Below are 22,500 nucleotides of genomic sequence, written 5' to 3' on the forward strand. Positions count from 1 at the left end.
TCGAGGTAAGATGTATATTATTTTTACAGAATTGTTATACAGTAATACAACAGTTGTGCATGCAGCATTGCTTTTGATGGAGACTAAAGTTTTCCGAACGGATGTGATTTGTCCCGGTGCGTCATGATTATACTCACACCCAGGGGTGTAGTATTGACTAAAGAAGTGGGTATCTGACTAAAGAAGTGGGCTTACTGTACCACAATTGTTACAGTTTTTACATTAGTGGTGGTTAAAGTGGGTATAGTGGGTTCATGGATAAAGAAGTGGGGATACTCCATATACCTTCACTCCACCACTGCTCACATCTCTGATAACTAGCTAAACAACTTTTGAATTATGGGGAGCAAATGACCTTTGTGCACTGTTTTCAAAGGCGGACCATTCAGTTCGGCCACAATCTGTGAAAGCCTCGATATGATTTTGTCCTCCCACAGTGAGTCCAACACAAGTGTCCCTGATCACCATGGATCTGTATGACATCAGAGGGGCCAGGCTGGATGTGATCACAGAGGAGGTCCTTAGTGGAGACGAGGAGGACGTCCACAGGGGGTTACCCGTCAAGGAGCCCTTCATTGTGGTGTCCGACAGGGCAGAGAGAGGGACCAGGGAGGTGCCCTCCACCTTCCAGCGCTTCTCTGTGGACACCAACGAGTCCCTGAGCTTTGAAGCGTACATACCGTCCGACGAGGAAGAGCCACCGTCCCCTACCACAGCTGAAGATGGACATGACGATGTGTTTGAGGAGCTAGAGCCTGAGGTAGAGGGAGAGAAGTTCATTGGGCTTGGTAGCTACCCCATATCAACACTGAGAATGTCTTGTTTAAGTCTAATCTGGGGTCTCTTTCAATGAGATTCTCGTTTTGTAGAAAAGTCATGGGGATAATATTAAAGTGCATGCACACTAACTTAAAACCCTTTACAGTTCTGTACTTTGTTCATTTCCCATTTAGAATGTCATGAATAAGACCAGAAGCAAGCTGCAGGAGAAGGTCGCTGAGATGGAGACCTTCGCCGGCCACCTGGAGGAGATTTTCCTCACAGTGGAGGTAAAATAACCCACCTGGAAATGAAATCACACTCAGCGTTCAGTACGGCTCTATGACATCTTTATCAACGCAACCGTCCATACATGTGCGCAGGAGAATTTCGGTCGTCAAGAGCAGCACCTGGAGCAGCACTACAACGACGTGTTGCAGACGCTATCTCAGCGCTACGACGAGAGGGCGGCGGCGCTGGAGGGGGAGAAGAAGAGCAAGCTGGAGGCTCTGTACGCTCAGCTGCTGGGCTGCGGAAGGACCCTGGACACCTCCAAGGAGCTGATCGAGACCGCTCAGCAGCTGTACCGCGGCCAGGACAAGCGCCTCTTCTTGCAGGTCCGGACTACCCTCAGGCTGGGCTGGTTGTACATTAAGGGGCCCGTTAGAAGTTTTATTCCTACTTAAATATTAAAGGATAACTGTAGTTGTTGGATTCTTATGTTGTGAACTTCTTGTTGACAGGGAGTTATGTCCACCATGAAGAGGTAATGTGATGGACCCAGTGTTGGTGTCTGATTGTGTGATAGAGTTTCATCAGAGCTTGTTTGGCATGGCGGTGGCTCCCGTAATACCCATAATAGTGTCACCCTGTTAAAAAGTGTTATATGTTAATGCATGGGTTTCAAATATCATCTTGCTCACTCATCATTCTATAATAATGCTAATACATGTTAAGTTGATCTATTCTCATTTAATTGACATGCAGTGATGATTTTCTAACAGCATGACAAGTAGCATTTACAGTTTAACTTAACTCCTGTGTCTTTCCAACCAGAATCAAGGAGTTTGCCAAAGAGGAGATTGACCTCTCGCTGTCTGCTTCTCTGGAGTTTGACACACCCCTCGCTGACATGTCAGACGTCAAAACCATGATGGACTCCATCAACGTTGTACCAGGTCTGATCTCCAGAATGTTCTCCTCAATCATGACTCTCTGTCTTCGCTATTAACACTATTAACGATCTGTCGTGGAAAAACACTACCATAGGAGATGAGAGTGTCATCAAAGCATTATTGATAGATTGATTGATATCAATAAAATAATTATTCGAGCGCGCCCGAGGGAGAATCAACTCAGACAGAGAATCAACTCTAGAGTCTGAGAATCACCTCAAACTCCACAAGGATAAAACAGCCTTTTATAATGGACAGTGGGGCTGGCCCTTTCCGAGAATATAAACTGCTTCCTTGTAACAGGTAACAGCCACAGCGAAGGTCATTCTCAAGCACTCACAACGCTCTTCTCATTAAAGTTCCAAACCCCCTTTGCTACAGAGACTCCATAATAACAACATATTCTACTATTGATATAATAATGTACATGAGTCCCTTGAGACAGGCACAAGATGGTCACAATCAACCTATTTTTTGTCAAACAAAATGAAAACAATTCATCATTGGTTAGTGTGACTTTGCTTATTCATGCTGTTGCTGGTAAGGTTGTGTCAAATAATGCTATAAAAATCAACCTCCACAGATGAAATAACATTTGATCAAATAATATTTGACCCTTCATAGTGAGGGCAAAGAGTTCTGAAGGATGATTTTATTTTATTAGTATGCGCTGTACGTGTTTGTCAACAAAGTCAACAAAAACGATTGCTGTTTCTGTTTGGCTGAAAAAGTGATTGATTCTTATAGAGAATGATGACTGTACGATAATAATATGAATGTCAGAGTTAACATCTTTTTGATTGATTGATGATTAGTGCTCAGAGATGGCATAAATTACATTTTGCTTGGGATTTCTTTCTGCATTTAATAATGAAGGTCACTGATGAGTCAAGAATGTATGAAGGATGATGCCTGCTCCTTCACTAGACATGGCTCTACTGTTTCTGTAGCTACTGAGAAGGAGAGAATCACTCTGACTGATGATTCACTTATATCCATCTTTGATGGTGATTTGACTCCCCAGAAACATTCCTTACAAGGTCAGGCTTAAAAGAAAATATATTGGTGACTCACGGTGACATGTGTGACATGTCCAGTGATGGATGGATGGATGGATGGATGGATGGATGGATGGATGGATGGATGGATGGATGGATGGATGGATGGATGGATGGATGGATGGATGGATGGATGGATGGATGGATGGATGGATGGATGGATGGATGGAGGGATGGAGGGATGGAGGGATGGAGGGATGGAGGGATGGATGGATGGATGGATGGCAGTGTTGTGATTTAGAGTTTGATGTAGCGTCATAGTGATTGTGACATGTGATGCGACCTCAGCTCCCTCGGCGCCGGTCATCAACCCTCAGGCTCCCAACTCGGCCACGCAGACCTCCCTGCGCGTGTGCTGGAGCCTGTTCTCCGACGACACGGTGGAGTACTACGAGCTCTACTACAGAACCGTCCTAGAGGACACACCCACGGAGAACACCGCAGGACTGGAGGGTAAGGCCCATCCTCAGGGGACGTAATAGAAGACAGTATATAATATATTACTATCTATAATGTATACTATATATAATTAACACTATAGTATATTGATTCAGTGCCCCCTTAAAGGAGTCGTAAAGGGAAAATGCATGTTTAGCCCTGTTTTAAGGTTACTTATGATCATATACAATGGTTCAGATCAAAACGTTGACAAAACTAGCACTTTTGAGAAAGTCTGATAATTGCTCTACCACCGTTTTGATCATACAATGGATGTGGGTGGGCACCTTGAAAAATCTTTCAAAAATATGTTAAACATGCGATTTCAAAGACAAGAAGCTCACCGAGGGGGTAATTGGTGTCCTTTGGTGTTCTGACATCAAATTTGCCGCAAAGTATGAATCCTGTAAGGTTTTATTGATCATTTTATGAAATCCATTGACTTGTATTGAAGCGACCGTTGTAGATGTGTATATACATCCGCAGAGGGGATTCAGGAAGCAGAACTACTTACGTTAGCTATTGTTATTGTTTATGTTGCTAGGCTACCTAGTTTGCGGAAGTTTATCCACGTATGTGCTGCGACTAAATATGCTAAATATTTTAAAAAGCCTTTCCAGATGAACTAGAATCTTACTTTAGGGCGAATTATATGTCAGAACACCTCAGTTAGTTTCTTGTCTTTGAAACTGAGAGTTTAACATGTTTTTTGAATGATTTTTCAAGGTGCCCACCCACATCCATTGTATGACCAAAACGGTGATAGAGCAATTATCAGACTTTCTCAAAAGTGCTTGTTTTGTCAACGTTTTGATCTGAACCATTGTATATGTTCATAAGTAACCTTGAAACAGGGCTAAACATGCATTTCCCCTTTACTACTCCTTTAAGTATCAATTTGTAGTTGTTAAGTTAAGTATAGTATCCATTAGTAGTGCCTTTCGGGGTTTATCTGCCACTCTGCCTGATCAATGTTTTGGACCGCCATGTAAGAAATCTGCAGTGGCCATCTTTCCCCTCAGTGTCTATGGTGAAGGTGAAGGAGACGCACTGCACTGTGGGAGATCTGCTACCCAACGCTCAGTATGAGTTCTGGGTGACAGCGACCAACACCACCGGGATCAGCCCTGCCAGCGAGAAAGCCCTCTACGTGACAGGTAATACATACAGCGCTCTGCCCAGCCAATGGGAAGGCTGTCTACATGACAGGTAATACATACAGCGCTCTGCCCAGCCAATGGGAAGGCTGTCTACGTGACAGGTAATACATACAGCGCTCTGCCCAGCCAATGGGAAGGCTGTCTACGTGACAGGTAATACATACAGCGCTCTGCCCAGCCAATGGGAAGGCTGTCTACGTGACAGGTAATACATACAGCGCTCTGCCCAGCCAATGGGAAGGCTGTCTACGTGACAGGTAATACATACAGCGCTCTGCCCAGCCAATGGGAAGGCTGTCTACGTGACAGGTAATACATACAGCTCTCTGCGCAGCCAATGGGAAGGCTGTCTACGTGACAGGTAATGCAGAGAGATGGAGCCTGGCGACGCCTGAAGCCATTAAAGCTGTGACAGTTTTAAGAAAGGACTTGTTCTCGCTCGTACCTCAAGTCAGTTCCCATGTAATTAAGTTTTCAGTAGGGTTTCAGAGTGCAAGCCCCCTGTTTCTCTCTCTCTCTCTCTCTCTCTCTCAACCTCTCCCTTTCCCTCCAGTCCCCTCTCCCCCAATGATCAAACAGAGGGAGTGTACCAGCTGCCCCGAGGCTGCCCTGATTCGCTGGGAGTCAGGAAACACCAACCCAGTGGACTCCTACACTGTGGAGCTCAGTGAGATGGGTGCAGACGGAGGACAAAGTGGAGTTACTGAGTAAGACACACACACACACACACATTCTAGATGAAAATCTGCAATTACTGCCTAATGGATTGTTTGACATAAACGGTCTCTATCATGACCCAGGAAGGATGGACTCCATCGTGTAAAAAGGGGACTTGATTAAATTCCAGTCTCAAACAGAAGTGATCGTTTTGATCGTCTAATGACCCACGCAAAATAGCTCGGAGAACCTGAGTCCCGTGAGGTTGTTGTGACAGCGTCACCCTTTAACAACCCTCCGTAAACGAACCCGCATGCCGGTGGGTCCAGAGGAATTTCAGTTCCCAGGATAGCACAGTGTCTGACTCAGATCGCAAGTGTCCCAGAAAAGCTATTGTTAGCCCACCCTCCTCCAGCTTCCTCCGTCTCAGTCAGAACCTCATCCAGAACCTCATCCTATCACATCCGGTCCATTTCATTCCCCCCCCCCCCCCCCCCACCCTGTTCAGAAAGCGAACAGGCGATTTGACACCGACCGCTCATCCCGTGTGTCCGTCCCTCGTCCCTCGCCCCCGCCCCCCAGGTCCATCGTGGCCGTCCCCACCTGCGAGTGTCTGATCCAGCTGCGAGCGGGGCGCCGCTACCTCGTCTCCGTCAGAGCGGTCAACACCGGGGGGCCCAGCGAGAGGAGCCACGCCCATACCGTCTCCACCACAGGTCAGACGAGATGCCACGCCGCGGTGGAGAGCGCAGTCAGATCACCGAGCTAAAGCGTGCTAACAGTGTGTGTGTGTGTGTAGGTACGTTCTTCCATCTGCTGGAGGACACCGCCCACCCCTGCCTTTCTATATCTGAGGATGGCTTCACAATGTTCTATGGAGATGAGGAGTTGCCGCTGGGCGCCATGGCCTTCGATGACAACACCTTCGCCAGGTAACGCACGCCACGCCAACGTAGAGTGAAAAACAAAACTTTATGTGAGTAGCACATTTAATTGTTGTTGTTGTTGTTGTACATAGGTGCGTAGCTGTGTTGGGAGACATGATCCCCGTACGAGGCAGACATTACTGGGAGGTGGAGGTGGAGGAGGGGACGGAGTTCAGGATCGGCGTGGCGTACGAGGACACGCAGAGGAACTCCTACCTGGGAGGCAACAGCACATCTTGGTGTATGAGACACATCCTCACGCCGTCCAGGTAGGAGCTCATAGCCGGACCACCCAATTGATCAGCGTCCTCAAAAGGGGCAGATGTGGCTCCCAAGAGGTAGAGCGGGTCGTCTAATGATCGTAGGGTCGGCGGTTCGAATCCCGCCTCCTCCTGTCCACATGTCGAAGTGTCCTCGGGCAAAGACACTGAACCCCAAATTGCTCCCAATAAGCAGGCTAGCACCTTGCATGGCAGCTGCCACCATTGGTGTGTGAATGGGTGAATGAGAGGCCATTGTAAAAGCTATTTAAGTGCAGTCCATTTATCATTTATCTGGCTGATTAGAGTTAACTGACGCTCTTTTCTATTCAGCTAATAAGGGGGTGAACAGAGATGTCTCGGAGGAAAATGTTAAATAAAATATTCTACCAAAGGCACCATCGCACTCTGGAAACAATGGCGGACAGGCCATCGGGACGAATCCTGATGGGCCGGTCCTCAAGTGGGCCGGCTTGGATGCCCGCACGAGCACGACAACCGGAGCACGCTGTCCTCAGTGCTGCCCAAACACACGGCGCCACCAGGGCGGTCCCAAAAAAGAATCGTGGTCGCCAGGGGTCAGCGGCAATGTCGGGGACCCACCCGACCCGTCTTGAAACACAGACCAAGGAGTCTAACGCGAGTCAGAGGGTCTTGTCAGAAACCCCACGGCGCAGTGAAAGCGGAGGCTAACTATGGAATTGATTAAAGACATGGACCTGTGCCGATTCACATAGTAAATATTTTTTATTAAGACAATTTTCCAGGCTGTAGCTACCCTTGGTGTAATTCCCGCCACCACCCCTGGGCAGACCAACTACCTCCGGTCCGGGGACCCGAGCAGTGTGCGTGACCCTGCCCCCGCTCGCTGAAAGCTAAACCGTCTCAGATTGAGTCTATTCTGTAGACTCAGTGGAACGGGAGGGACAGAACATACAATATTTGAAGCCGATTTCATCCTTCCCTGCTTTTTGCTCATAGAATATCAGTACGTTATAGCTGTTGCCATAGCAACTCTATTCTTGGCACGAAGCAACAGTTGGGTTTGTCCCTTTGGCAGATCGCTCACTAAGGAATAGTACACAAGCCACCACATGAACATGGCTTTGTGTTCTGGGTTGGGCACCAACCTCTCACTGTGAGCATGTGTGAGCGCATACGCTGGACCTGACACAAACATGGCAGCGCCTTTCTGATCCCTGGCATGACATCCTGTAGCTGGCAAAAGGACTGAACATCAACACCTCTATTAAGGATGTTAACAGTTAATCGCCTATCGATTAATTGCCAATAAGAATTTACTCACGTAAGATTTGGTTACCAATTAATTGCTTGTTAATGGAACAGAACTTTTTTGTTGTTGAAAGAACTTTATCAACGGGAGTTGCGTAAAATGTAATCATGATTTAGGGTCTGACTGCACATGAGGGCGCCCGCCATGTAGTGAAGGCTAATTGGGATGGGATGCCAGGAAATTTCAATGACACAGCAGAAGACAAAATAATAAAGCGAGCAAAGCGCAGTCCGGCGCGGGACGTTCTTATCAATTAATCAACTATCGTTTGTTAAGGTTAACAGTTATCGATTAATGAAATTCCTTGAAATTTGCAACCCTAACCTCTATGCCTTGGTTGTTTTTAACACTTGCCTGAATTAACCACTCTACAATTTCCATGACGTCCTCTCTCCGTCAGACACAAGTATGAGTTCCTGCACAGCGGCTGGAGTCCAGACATCCGGATCACGGTGAGCCCGGTGAGGATAGGGCTGTCTCTGGACTACGAGAAGGGGACCTTGTCCTTCTTCAACGTGGATCTGGAGCAGCACCTCCACACCTTCCACTGCCACTTCCAGCACTACGTCCACCCCTGCTTCGCCCTGGACAACCCCGGGGCCCTCACCCTGCACAACAGCATTGAGGCCCCTGGATATGTGGCCCTGGCCTGACGTCACTTGGACGTCATGTCCCGACCTCATTCGGACTTTCGTGTGGCTCGTGTTGAATCCACGGGTGATCGGGTGCTTGTGTGGTCTTCAGAATGACACCATTTGTGCCACAAAAACTATTGCTAGGATATTTAGTTAGAATACACTTCAGCTACTCTTTATTTGAAATCAGAAAAGGTTTTAGGTCACTACCCGAGAGAAATCGTTTGTTCATAGTGCAAGCAGGACAAGAGATTTTTTTTTATTTTTCATCCAAATGTTTATTATAGTATTCCATGGGAACAGGTTTACACCATTTTCTAATATAAGAAAAAAGTTCCACTGAAAGTGACTATACATCATAATAATCAGTAATCGGTGCAAAGCAAGTGATGACAATCCGAAGGGCAAGCTCATTCATGAACAGAATAAAAATTAAAACTACCTTGAATAAAAACTGTCTATGGTAGTAACTATATGGTGGTAGCATTCCAGCGGGTCCGCGGGGGGGGGGCAGTCTGGATCAGGACCGCAGCTGTGGTGTACGGGGGGCTTATGGGGGATCGGGGGTCAGGAGTTAGCCGCCTTACTGCTGTGTGTCCTCTCCTCCTCTTCGTCAGAGGAATCTCCTCCGTAGGGAACTAGACCCGACATGTCAGCCGCCGGCCTGCTCTTCTTCACTCCCTCCTCCTCCCCCTCCGGCTCGCCTGTCAGGGCACAAACAAACAGAAGAGAGAGGAGGAGAGACAGACGAGAGAGAAAGAACAGGACAGAGAGAGAGAGAGAGAGAGAGAGCAAAACAAAAAAGAAAGCCATTGAGGAGCCCCATGTTAGCGGCGGTTTGAGTCGGTTTGATCCACAGCCGGGGGGAGATATCAAATGAAACGGGCGGCAGAGAGCACATCCATAACAGGCAGGTCCCGGGACACATGTGGAGAGAAGAGACAGGGGAAGACAGAACATATAGAAGAGGAGGGAGTTAGTGGCTCGGTCGACCCCGGAGGTCACATAGGTCTCCGTTACTCTACCGAGGGGGGGGGGGGGGGGTACATCTCACAGCAGTTAACTCCACAAGTGGTTAAATGTCTGAAGAGTCGGATCAAAGTGAGCAGTGTGTGTATGTGGGGAGATGCATACCCATTGGTGCGGGGATGCAGGGCGCCAGGCTTGGTAGGACCGTCTCTCTTGGCCTCTTGCGTGCGGCAGGGGCGGTGGGCGCAGGGGCGGCGGGCGCAGGGGGCATGGGTGGCGGAGGCATCAAAAACCTGCAGAAAGACGACAACGTCCGTCACACCCTTCCGACAAACCAACTCTCTGGCGGTGAAAGCGTTAGCCGCAGACGTGACGAGGACAAGAAGCTACCGTCACGGACACGAGGGTTTCGGATCGGCACCTTTCGGCTCCGTTCCTTTCTTCTGCTCGGGGGGCTGGAGGCGGAGACTTCTCTGCGACCGGGGCGTCGGCAGGGCGGCCGTCAGGCTGGGAGGAAGAGAAGCGGAACAGCTGAGCCTGTGACTCCTGCATTCAGAACGCCCCTTTCATTATGTGCTCAATCAGGGGTTCAAGAGGGGGGGGGGTAGACAGGATGCGTTTGCTTTAGCACCTACAGGCAAACGAGCATCCCCCCACATTGCTCTCTGTAAAGCGCATTGTGTTGCCTCTGTATGAAATGCGCTATACAAATAAAGTTTGATTTGATTTGAACGTCACCCCGGTGGGTGCTACACGTTGGATGAGGTGATCTACACCCTCCCCCTCCCCTCTATAATAGCACTGAGCATATGGAAAGGCGCTATAGAAATATTATGCATTTATCATCATCATCATCATCGCCTGCACACCTGAGAAGCCTGTGCGTTCTGCGCCTCCTCCTGGAAGTGGCGTTTGGGACTTCCTGTCTGAGTTGGGCTGGTTGAGGTGCAGTCTGCCGCTGCCAAGTCACTGCTCCCAGGGTCCTTAGAGACAGGAGAACGCTGAAACGGGCTCAACTGGGGCCTCAAACACACCGACACCCTACTGTTCTCGTCTCGTTAGCCAGATAAAACCGTGACGCGTTAAGTGCGGCCGCGGGGGAGGAAAACATACCTGTACTAGATAGGGGTGTGGCTTCCTAGGACACACTGGATACTGAACCATTGCCTGAGAAGATTGAGGGGTTGTCGACAGGTTAGAATGACTTGGGGGAGCATTTGCACTACTCCAGTAACCACTGGCTCCTGGGTACGCTGAATAGCCTCCCGCGTACCCATTTGCTGGGTAGTTACACCAGGACCCCTGGCTAGAGTAATTGCTATTAGCAGGGTATCCGTGTGCTGGGTATGCTGAAATGAAAGTACAGGAGATGGAGTTAATACCACGTTTCACACAAGGAATGCATAGGGTCTCTCAACCCTGACCTACTATTCCAACTGTTGTGCCACTAAAGACGACAGAAAAGGATTAATTACAGTGGCTTGTTCTCTGAAATTCAGTCAGGCTGTAGTATTTTCACTGGCGTTTACATCATTTCATTGGCGTTGTCAGTGTAGGTCTTTTTTGCCCACTGGAGGGAATGTGTGTTGAATTTGTCTGTGGTCAGTCGTGGGCGTACTTACGTTGGGTGGAGCCTGTAGCCGTGTAGATGGACACCATGCGCGAGTGTTCAGCTCTCACCTGGAGAACGGAGCAATAGGGGAGAACAGAAGAAGCCAGACATCATCAACAACAACGCCAAGATTCTGGCCACTCAACAGTTCAGAAAGGAAGGAAGAAAGAAAGAAAAGAAGAAAGATACTCGAAAGAAAGATGATATTCAAAATGACTCAAAAGAGTTCCAAAATGTAGGAAGTGTGAGTAGGTGCAGAGCACTCTTGACCTATGACTGGAGGTCACGTGGTTCACGCTACTGTTGGCTCTAGGAGGTGGGTATCAGTGAGAACTAAACACTTCAATAGTTTCACCTTCTTTTACCTCCAACAGGCTCGGGCGCCATTTCATGTGGATGACGAACAGCAATAGACTTACAGTTTCTAGCAGACTCTCAGTGAGTTTCTTGGCAGCATCCAGCCCTGCCTGGTTCGGGTGGCTGAGATACAAAACAAACTCATTTAAAACGGGATGAAACAAGACCCGGCACAATCACAGCAAGGGACATTCGTAGGAAGAATACATTCCAAGTCCTACATGGCAAGCAGATGGCACTCCATCCAGACAATCAAAGCTGTTGTGGCCTTGCACTTTCAACAGTCATGAAAACGCAAGTCTATGCACACCAGCTGAGCGCTACATAGCAGGAAAAATGCCAGGTGCCCCATTCACCTGATGTATACGTAGAGAGGCTCAAAGGACTCCCGTCTGGACGCCTGCTCGATGTACCCAGAGGTCTTCCCCCTGAGGAAGACCCGCGCCCCCGTCTCGGTCTGAATGTGGCCCAGGTACGTTCCCCCCGGACCCTCCACCTTCTCGTTCACATTGAAGGAGGGCAGAGCCTGGTCCAAGCCCACAAAGATCTTTGTGTGCACGAAACTCTAAGGATGAGAAAGGGGGCGTTGATCAGTCTAGTATACATTAAATCAAAAGAACCGCTACCTAAACATAACATGTATAAATGATTAACTAAGCTAAACATATAAATGATTGTGAGCAGCAGCAGTAACCCCGGGCTTTTTTCTGGAGACCAGGGTTGTTCTTTCTGCTACTTTGCTATTGGAGGTGGGTATCAGTGAGGGCCACATGGTCTTAACTGGCCTCGCTTTCTTAACCTCCAGTAAACTCCAACTGGTCTGATTCCAAACTGAATACGTGTCTCCGATTTGGAACCAAGCCTTCATAGAAGAGGGGAGAGACTAGTGAGCTCTACCCACCCCGGAGTGAGGAGCAGCCGGTCTGTGTCCTTGGGATGTCTGAGAGTTACCGCTGGGCGTCCGCGACATGTGGGGGGCCCCCGCGGGCCGGGGGGGCTGGGGGTAGAGCGTCAGCGGGGGCATGAACGGCACCTGCTGCCCCCCCAGCGCCGCAGCCGTTCGCAGCACGTCCTCCGAGATTATCTCCTTTATCTTCCTCACCGCCTCTGGGGTCACAGAGAAGAGGGGGGTCGAGCGTTACAGACAGGCGGAGCAAAACACATCGGCCGTGCTAATAATAATAATAATAACAATTGTATTAATAATATATAATATATAGTATTTCTGTTGTTATTTGTGCATCTGTTAACCCGTCAACACTGTAAATGAGGGAAACCTCAGTGCTTTACAAGTATGAATAACGGTTTGAAATGAAATCAACCCCTGGCCGTTGGCGCTGAGATGAGGGGCTACTTACTGTTGACCTCCTCTTGACTCCTCCCCTGGACGTGCAAATACAAAGGCCGTTCTCTAAATAAAGAGAATAAATTAGAATACAACAGGGACACCAACGAGCAGATAGCCTTGATATTAGCAGCACCCATCACAACAGAATACATACACTCCTTTGCCCTTCTCCACGTGACTCATGTAGTGGCCCTTGGTTGAGACTACAGCCCCGCTGCACTGACGGATCTGGAATAAAACAAAATAATATACAGAGAGCCATAAAAACATGGACTTTGACTGGTTCCACGGTCAACAGACTAGCCATATTGACTTACCTCCTCTTGTGTTTTGCCTTTGGTGAGCAGGTTCCTACAGTTTATTGGTACATCGTTGATGTCGACCTCGGTGACCACGGTTTCGTCTGCATTACTGGAAACTGGCATGCAGTGAGGAACCTAAAAAGGCACGGTTTTATGACTCGGTAACGATGCAATTCGCTGGATTAATTGCACAGCCCGATTTCACAACAACATTAACCGTTTCTGACCTTAGAAGGTAGAGGTGGAGGAGTCTTCAACTTTCCCTTTGCCATCAACATGGCATTGATTTTGGCAGCCATGGCCGCAGCCATCTCCACTCCTCCCTGGGGCCCTGGCTTTCCCCCATCACACACCAAGGGCCCAGGCACAGGGTTTTGGGCTGAGGTCTGGTTGACATTGACTGGGTTGCTGCTGGTAGGAACAGATGCCCCGTATGTGGTGCTGGGGTGGGAAGTGTCCCCCACACAACCCTGGATCACACCCACCCTCGATTTGGGTTGGGCAGTCTGATCCCATCTGCTTGTTACACACCTGCGTGGGGAGATAGGTGATTAGTAGGGGTCGGGGGGTCAATGGGAGTGTTCGTAGAGTCAGTAGGCCTCAGCAGTCTTGAAAACTTTGGCCTGTTCGTCTCAACAAATACATTCTCTAGGAGGGAGGTTTCAGCGGTCAACCACTACTAAGAGGCCCACATCCCACCTGCCCTCCACTCGACTGAACACCCGGTCAAGCATTGGCCATCGTCTAACGTAACTGGTGGTCGAGGCTAAACTCACTAGCTAGAGCTAGCTGGCCCTAGCAAGCCTGTCCCCATATGCTAACGTTAGCTAGCTGGCCCTAGCAAGCCTGTCCCCATATGCTAACGTTAGCTAGCCTGTCCCCATATGCTAACGTTAGCTAGCCTGTCCCCATATGCTAACGTTAGCTAGCCTGTCCCCATATGCTAACGTTAGCTAGCCTGTCCCCATATGCTAACGTTAGCTAGCTTGCCGCGCTCCTCCACGTTTGCTTGGCTTCTTCATACCAGGCAGTTGGTTGTGAAATCATGTCACTGTGCCCATCTTGGATGGCTAGCAAATTAAATGATAACTAACTAGCCAAATGAAGTTGATCGTAGAGCTAGTGTTGTTTAACTAACTCGATGCTGGCTAACGCAATGCTAACGGGCTGGCTAACGCAATGCTAATGGGCTGGCTAACGCAATGCTAATGGGCTGGCTAACGCAATGCTAATGGGCTGGCTAACGCAATGCTAATGGGCTGGCTAACGCAATGCTAATGGGCTGGCTAACGCAATGCTAACGGGCTGGCTAACGCAATGCTAATGGGCTGGCTAACGCAATGCTAATGGGCTGGCTAACTTGGCAAGATAGCTAGCTGACTGGCTAGCGTTGAAAACATGCTAGTGCTAGAGGAGCTGACTTGTTACGCTAGGTTACAAACTGCAAACAGGGTTAGGATTAGGGTTAGTTTGGGTGGAAAAACTTACGGCGTTTGCCCAGTCATCCCTGAAGACATCACAACTCGGCTAGTTTAGGAGTTTATGGGCCCGATCGCATGGAGGTATAATATGCCCGATCGACGTTGCATTCGTCCCCTCTTCTCATCCCCGGGAGGTGGGTCGGAAAGGCGGCTTCTGCTCCGTCGCAGATAACAGGTCGGAAGTGGTCACGTGGTCTTATGTAACGCAAGCATCGCGAGAAGTCGAGCAAATCTCACACTTTTCATGGGAAAGGAACAACCAAATATGAACATAGAAAACATGTAGTCCTTGCCCTTTGCGTTTCAGATTTATTTCTAGACCAGACAGTAGCTACCGGCCTTGTCCTTTGCTGGATTAACCTTCGTGCAACCCTGTTTTTCTTACCTTCCTTTTTATTTTGGAGATCATACAGTATCGTAGAATTGATGGATGAATTAAATATAGTGGTTGTTTTCCTATTTAATTTGTGCCATTTTAACCTGTATTGCTCCTGAGCCCGGGGCCAGCTCAGCTGCTGACTCATCCAAGTCAAACACCACGCAAAAGGCCTGAAGCGGATGATTTCAGCATAACCACGTATGGCAGAGGCAAACCGTCTGCTTGAGCTCAGTGCCAAGTTCGTGTCATAATAACTGTCTTTATTTTTTCTCTTTCCATGCCCTATTTATTTTAGACCCAGACATAGCTTACTCTTACTTGGAAAAGGACAATGAAGGTATGCAAGATATGGGTGATGCTTATATGGATCTGTATGCAAGAGGTTTCCAGCTGATTTCCAGGGTAGCCTAGTCTATATCAGAACATTACTGAACTGTGCTTTTTTCTTCTTCTTACAATCTGCAGACCACACTTTTCACCAGCAGGGTACACCAGTGTTACTGTCATACCGTCTGTCGCTGAATGTGTGGCGAATACAGAGATTCGGGTCATCCTTCATCCGCGGGCAAGGAGAGTCTTCTGGATGTATGTGCTACCATCACGCAGTTCAATCAGATTTAGGTACGGTCTCCAAAGGCTTGTATGTCATACGCACAACATTGATTAAGCTTGGTAGCATACTGTAAATAGAAATTCATTATTGGCTGTCTGTCATTGCTTAATACAGTGTTCATATGATATAATACAAAGATACACTACATTACACAGTGTATTATATATAAAGATACACTTGTGTAATATTTGGTTTACATATGACATCAAGTGATCTTCAAGCATTAAGCATAAAGCAAGTGGCCTATTTGAAATATGAGGCAAGCATTGTGTATGTACATTGTATTGTATGTGTATGTAAGACACTAAGACTGAAGGGGAAGAGAGAAAGAGAGAGAGAGAGAGAGAGAGAGGGGATCAGGACTGAAAACAGATGGTCAAACTATTCATCGTCATTATTTTATTTTCCATTGAATAATTTCTAATTTTTTCAGTTTTCGATGCCTCCAGACCAGAAGTAGTGAATCACAAGGAACAAACAGATGTCCTGATTGAGTGTACAATTCTGTCTTAAGAGAGAAACAAGGATACCGTGGTCAATACACCTTATCAACCAACATTTTCTTATGTGTTATGGCATGTTATATGTTGTTTAAATAGGGAATACTCTTAATAAGCAACATTCTTTAACATATATTAGTATCCTAATCTGAAACTAAACTTGGGTGGAGCTTGTTCCCTGGGTACTTTGTCTGCGCATAAGGGTCTTAGACAATTGGCCAATATAGAATGATGTTTGTCAAAATCAAAGCAAGCTGGCTTCCAGGAGACTGGTTGAAGACAGTGATAGACAATTCTCTGATCCACATCCTTCATAAACCATAGTTCTCTGTATACATGACTGAAACGCCTCTCAAACGACCATTCATTTCACAAGTATCCAGATAGCTAATGGTTGTTCTCATTTGCTGTCAATCCAGTGTAAAATTTCATAGTCTATAAAAATATTGAGATTTACTTGAACATAACTTTTTGACTATGTTACTAAAAACACCGGACGTCCGTTGCAGTTGCACAGTGGGATGTACTGTATAAATATTGTATAAAATAAGGCAGTCTTTTTCAGTAGGATAAACCAGATACAAAAATTTCTGGGAGAAAAATCTTTCAAGTCCAAAACGTTTTCACAGATTTCTGCTGTTATCAGATGTCGTGCGGTGTACAGCGTTAAACCAAGAGTTTCATGTACGGGATCGCCGCAACGATGGACACGCACAAACTCGCAGAGGTGATCGATAACACAGCTTATTCTCCAATTCAACATCCAATCCATGAACTAATCACTGAGACTTAGACAATTCAATTATTGTTTACAGTGCAATACAAAGGTGTTCATTCAAACTGGTACTGTACTTGCAATAAGAAAATAAAAATGTTTATAATGTTAATGTTTCATAATAATCATGGACAAGACTCCGTGTTATAGTATTCATGTTAATCAGCTTTGGCTTTTCTCTTTTTTATTTTCTTATTTACTCATCAGATAATTAATTATGTATTCATTTTATTATAGAAAATATGGAATATAAATATACCAACTTATCTGTGATTACCTATGATCATCGTGTTTAAATTTGTGTCTCTCACCAGTGGCCTATGTAAAGTTTAACACCCTGAACACACATGAACATCCCCCACCAGCTCGTCTCTTAACACAGCCTTGTGTTGCTACACATCTTCCAAGCCAGGATTAGTGGACGTGTTTCTGAAGGACAAACAAAGAAAAATACAGCAAGAAATAATAAGCGGTGGAGTGTAGTTCTGTGGTGTGGCCTCCGGGGGCACGGGAGAGTAATCCGGCCTTGCCGTAGCGAGACCAGCGGAGGAGGTCTGATGCTGCCTCACGTGGTGTGATGCGGGTTTGACCCTGATCACGTGACCTCTCCACCACCTGATCCACAGTTTCTCTCTGTAGGAGCCAGACCGCCTCTCAAAGTCCAGTCAGCCAGTCTTGTGTCTGTTGCTCTACCAGAACCACTAGTCCGCATGTAGACAGTAGCATCTGTCCCTCAGACAGAGGGGGAACCCGTGCGGCAACTAGGGGACGGAGCCTTCGCCAGGCCACCTCTGAGGAGTGTCTCGCGGTCACATGACCTGACCGGCTGCACCGCCAATGCCTAAGAGGCACTCGGAGTTTAGAAGTTTATATCCGTCCGTCTGTCCGTTCTCATTTCACTCTGTGGTTTATAGATCCGGAGACTGGTTTGCTGTGGCTTGTCTGTCTGTCTGTCTGCTCAGAGTTCCGTTCTGTGAGGACGGATGTGTGGACGCCTGGCGTGCTACAGAAGCAGGAGTGTGGAGGCCCCGGGGCTTCTGGGCTGGCAGGGAGAGAGACACCCCAGCAGGGTGAGGAGAGGGGTCACTCTGGAGGATAGGGGCCAGGGAGGGGCTCCGGAGCGCGAGGTCGACCCCACGTGAGATGCACCTACTCTGGGGGAGGACGCAGGCTGTTCAGCTTCCGTTCATCGAGGCCTTTCCAGTACTTGAAGTTGTTATCCAGATGCTGCATGAGGTTGGGCAGGTCTGCGAACGCTGGAGAGAAAGGAAAGTTAAAGAGTTCACTTCAACAATAGAAAGAGCTCACGATATCCTGTCTAGTCCGCATCAATTACAGCGCTAGCTTAGAGCAAATCCAGTAGCCACTCCTACCGTCCCAGGCATCAAACATGTCTGTGATGAAGTAGTCTATGAAGGAGATCTGGGACTTCGGAATGCTGCAGGTGTTGCGGTCAAACACGGGCATAACCACCGGCAGGCCCTGTCTCTTCTCCTCGTCTGTCTGTGAGGGATGCAATCAGACACACTTGAGGATCAGACGGAGTAAATACCTACGGTAGTCGGTAACTACATGAACACCACTGGAAAATATTCGATTTCCATTCCAGGCGAGTCGACGTCATCGCGATGTCGTCCGGTCTCATTACCTGTGCGAAGTATTCCTCGGAGATGCGGCCAGCCCATTCTATGCACAGCTCCAGCGGCCGGCAGGGGTTGGAGATGTCGGCGCACTTGATCAGCATGCGCTTGACCAGGATCCTGTTCTCCGGCGTCGTCAGGACGCCTTTGACGGAGTCCTCGTCGTTGTTCCCCTGGTGTCAAAGAGAGACCGTCAGCTCGACGACACGGCGCAGCTCTACTTGACGTCTCACTACGCTAGACGGCTCTCCTGTTTCGCAGGATAGTGTAACGACTTTGAAGTGAACTCGGGCTTCGCACCTTTTTCCTTAAACATTATGCTTGGCAGCTGGCAGGAGTACGATTGCAATCACAAGAAAGACAGATTCTATCGATCTACACAGACGGGTGTGTGATCTGTCAGATGATGAACTTAATAAAGTTTTAACAGATACGTGTGAATATATGAGAGAAAGTGTGCTCAAGTGAAAAATCTGTTGTTTTCAACATGGTGTCCCTATCTTTTTCCTTAAAAAGGCTAGAGATCTTTTAAAATGGCTGTGCTATGCATTCCACACAGAGATGAGAAAGATAGTACCAGCTTGTAAAATTCTCTCCCCACACAGAAGTCTGTGCCCAAGCTGTGATAACCCACGACTGCCTCTCTTTCAAACCATTATTGCCGTTCGCTCCTTGCTCAGTTAGCCGAGTCTGACGGTGCCTGTAGATTTGACTGTGTTGTGCTGTGTAGTGTTCGCTCTGTATACGTACAGTAAAAACACAACCCACTGTTTTCTTATTTCCATGTTATATCTCTCACCCCGTTCTCCTCTATGGCAGCCAATGGCTTGTTGATGCTGTTGACAAACTTGTTGACGTGTTCGAAGTGTTTGGTCATCTCAGTCGCTAGCACCATGTCTATAATGGCCTGGCGGAGAGTCCGGTACTCATTCCTAGAGAGAGAGAGAGATAGAGAGAGAGAGAGAGAGTGTGAGAGAGAGAGAGAGAGAGAGAGAGAGAGAGAGAGAGAGAGAGAGGGAGGGAGAGAGAGGGTCTGTGAGAATATGTGCATGCTACTTGTTTAGGAAACAAACAACTATTTTCTCATATTCTTGAAAATGCACACCCGCAGAAATCCAAATTGTATAACATAGTATAATAGTATAACACCCCCAGCACGGGGGGGGGGAGAGACACACAGTGGGGTGAGTAGGTTGTGAGCCCCTCTGGACAGTTTTGCCCTTCTGACGGCGATGACACTGGGGATGAATGGACACATTGTTCACCTTCCCCTCCCTGAGACCACCAGTGCATGTGAGCCATTCTGCTCTGGGACTGAAATCACATTACTGCCCTGCCTTCGTCACCACAACCACACACATTCTCTCAAACACACACACACACACACACACACGCATACACACACGCATACACACACACACACACACACACACTCCGACACATACACTGTGTCCATCAATTGTTCGCAAACACCTTGGCTAGCGATCGCCGCAAGGTTGACACGGTATTGCAATGATTGCACTGACGTATTGACATCTTTCCAACATAATCTGGGTTGACCATCTTTATCAACCCATTTCAATAGCGCTCTGAAGAAAAAGTACAGTACCAAATCTATCTATCCATCTGTCTGTCTGTCTGTCGGATCCATCCATCCATCCATCCATCCATCCATCCATCCATCCATCCATCCATCCATCTCAGTTGCAAGAAGACGGACAGACAGACAGACAGACAGACAGACAGGCAGGCAGGCAGGCAGGCAGGCAGGCAGGCAGGCAGGCAGACAGACAGACAGACAGACAGACAGACAGGCAGGCAGGCAGGCAGGCAGGCAGACAGACAGACAGACAGACAGACAGACAGACAGACAGACAGACAGACAGACAGACAGACAGACAGACAGACAGACAGACAGACCTCTCCATGTTCTTGAAGATGTTGGCCTTGTCGTCTCTGGTGGTGATCTGGAAGGCGAGGGCGGCGTGGTGACTCTCCAGCACGGCCGTGTCGTTGTACAGGATGGCCAGCTCACTTCCTGCGTTACACAGGAAGCTGTTGGTGCGTCCCGGGTGGTCCACGTCGTGGACAGTAGCAGCGATCAGGGCCGCCACCTCGTCGATGGGGTCCAGACTTTGCTGTTGAGGAGAAAACACAGTATGTTTACATATATATATGTTATTTAACCAGGTGACCTCATTGAGATATGGAATCTCTTTTTCAAGAGGGACCAGGCCAAGAGGGCAGCACAAGGACACAGGCACACGTTCAATACACAAAGACATAATACACAATAACAAGACATTAAAAGCAGGTTTGGGTGGGCACAGATATTGAATTAAAAGCAATGACAATTTCCAATACTTTCACATTCGAAGTCCTTTAAAATCGATATGAAAGCATAATAACCGATCAGTTCTTGTGATTTTAAATCTTTCTGGCGAGTATTCCAGGCAGAGGGGGCAGCGTTCTTAAATGTTTTTTTGCCAACTCAGTACGAACACACGGAACATTCAATAGCAAAGTGTCCTGTGATCGGAGGCTATAATGTTCCTGTTTTCTGAGGAGATAAATACACAGATAGGTAGGGGCCAGACCAAGGAGAGTTTTGTATACAAAGCTCAACCAATGGGTACACCTGCATGCATACAAGGATGGCCAGACCGCTTTTACATACAACGTGACATGATATGTCTTTGTATTGTCTCTCTCTGTGTCCTGTGTAGTATATCTTCTCAGTATTGTCCGCCATATTTTGCATTAGTACCTTGGCCCATTGAGGAACGACGTTTCGTTGAGCCGTGTTCTTGTATGTGTATGAATGACAATAAAACTGACTTGAACTAAACTATTTTAGATGCATACGCTCTACCCTTGCTTCCAGAGTGACAGTCTAATCCACAGTCAACATCCAAGCAACAACACTATTTTATCAGCGGTAGACTAGTGTGGGCGCTCCTTATGATGGCTATCTTCATGGCCACTGTGACAGGCTTTCGTTAGACAGGTGACCTTACCGCCACTCCGCTGGTTAAGCCAATGAAAGATCACTTCCCCCGAGGTCAGAAATAGACAGTTTGGTAATCAGCTTAACCTGCGCACACGTAAGCAGCTGCTGGGCCACTGACACCCCTGAGCCAAATAGCAGCTCACTGACCACACACCCCGATGCCATGACACAGACTGACCACCCGTTAGAATATTATTATGAAGTTATGGATCAGGAGTTCCAGCCTACTGGTGATCTGAGAAACATCGCCGGCCGGGTCCAAGTCACTCAAGATAGATTACAGAGAGCCAGATTAAGGCTCTAGACCTGAGAGAGGAACTCACAGATTCTCTGCTGCCCAGGGATTATAATCCGGGACTAGGCTCAGATGTAGCTCTCAGGAGGAGGGCGGGTTACCTTGACCCTCTCCTTGCACAGGAAGTAGGCCGTGGCGTGCAGGACGTCGGCGGCGTGGCTGGAGTTGTGGTAGGAGTTACTGGAGTGGTAGTTGGCCTCGACCACCTGTAGCCAGGAACGGAGGGTGGCCTCGGGGCAGTTGAGGAACTCACACACCCCGAAGCGCGAGAAGATCTGCATCCCCAAGTAGGTCAGAGGTCTGAGAGAGAATTGGGAGCATGAAGGATTAAAATCTGGATGGACTTCAACTCCACCTGACCCACACATGCACATCGCACGCACGCAGCGCAGACACACACACACACCGTTTCATGGTGGCAGCCTCCAAGTTAAAGACATCAAAGTCCCAGGAGTCTTCATTTTCCATGGTCTGGGCAATGTGAGGAGGGATGTCATTCAATGACAGTGGAGTGCTCAGGTGGCTAGGGATATGGTGCGGCTCTGCATGTGTGTGTGTGTGTGTGTGTGTGTGTGAGAGAGAGAGAGAGAGAGAGAGAGAGAGAGAGAGAGAGAGGAAGAGAGAAAAGGGGGGAGAGAAAGAAGATATTGTCCAGCTATCATAAAATCCAAACGTTTTTTGGGATAGGTGTCAGACATTAACTCGACTACGCGTCCAAACATAGCCGCAGAGACAACATTGTGGCTGTGTACGAGGCAGCGCATGACCAAACCCGCCCTTGCGGTACTCACGCTTCGTAGCGAGGATGTACTCGTTCCCTGACAACCTACGTAAGCCGTCCTGTAAAGAGAGAGAGA

General features: G+C 47.9%; 3 protein-coding genes across 3 annotated transcripts in view; 1 reads left to right on the top strand and 2 right to left on the bottom strand.

Moving 5' to 3' along the window:
* Positions 1–466: 466 nt before the first annotated feature.
* Positions 467–8,380, top strand: fsd2 (fibronectin type III and SPRY domain containing 2; the record flags this gene model as incomplete). Its single annotated transcript, XM_084437461.1, has 12 exons — positions 467–760; positions 954–1,049; positions 1,143–1,376; positions 1,503–1,525; positions 1,816–1,937; positions 3,281–3,445; positions 4,453–4,587; positions 5,144–5,297; positions 5,830–5,963; positions 6,047–6,179; positions 6,266–6,442; positions 8,128–8,380. The coding sequence occupies 12 exons, from the start codon at positions 467–469 to the stop codon at positions 8,378–8,380; spliced, it is 1,920 nt and encodes a 639-aa protein (XP_084293587.1).
* Positions 8,381–8,593: 213 nt separating this feature from the next.
* On the bottom strand, positions 8,594–14,573 carry LOC311308261 (uncharacterized protein). The gene is made up of 14 exons (XM_084437208.1): positions 14,439–14,573; positions 13,178–13,481; positions 12,966–13,085; positions 12,803–12,876; positions 12,659–12,711; positions 12,202–12,407; positions 11,657–11,865; positions 11,363–11,423; positions 10,954–11,011; positions 10,445–10,680; positions 10,201–10,314; positions 9,753–9,838; positions 9,497–9,624; positions 8,594–9,066 (listed from the first exon to the last, which is right to left on the bottom strand). Exons 1-14 carry the CDS (start codon positions 14,465–14,467, stop codon positions 8,930–8,932), a joined length of 1,815 nt encoding a protein of 604 aa, XP_084293334.1. The 5' UTR covers positions 14,468–14,573; the 3' UTR covers positions 8,594–8,929.
* A 2,082-nt stretch (positions 14,574–16,655) lies between these two features.
* The window catches only part of pde8a (phosphodiesterase 8A), a 44,535-nt gene continuing 38,690 nt past the window's right edge, over positions 16,656–22,500 (bottom strand). Inside the window, exons 15-22 of the mRNA XM_084436846.1 lie at positions 22,435–22,483; positions 22,050–22,185; positions 21,745–21,943; positions 20,259–20,476; positions 19,138–19,270; positions 18,347–18,511; positions 18,072–18,201; positions 16,656–17,954 (exon numbers count right to left, since the gene is read on the bottom strand). Of these exons, the coding sequence (XP_084292972.1) occupies positions 17,848–17,954; positions 18,072–18,201; positions 18,347–18,511; positions 19,138–19,270; positions 20,259–20,476; positions 21,745–21,943; positions 22,050–22,185; positions 22,435–22,483 (1,137 nt within the window). The 3' untranslated portion in view covers positions 16,656–17,847. The remainder of the gene's footprint in view (positions 17,955–18,071; positions 18,202–18,346; positions 18,512–19,137; positions 19,271–20,258; positions 20,477–21,744; positions 21,944–22,049; positions 22,186–22,434; positions 22,484–22,500) is intronic.

The sequence above is a fragment of the Borostomias antarcticus genome, assembly GCF_949987555.1.
Source record: "Borostomias antarcticus genome assembly, chromosome: 4".
NCBI lineage: Eukaryota > Metazoa > Chordata > Actinopteri > Stomiiformes > Stomiidae > Borostomias > Borostomias antarcticus.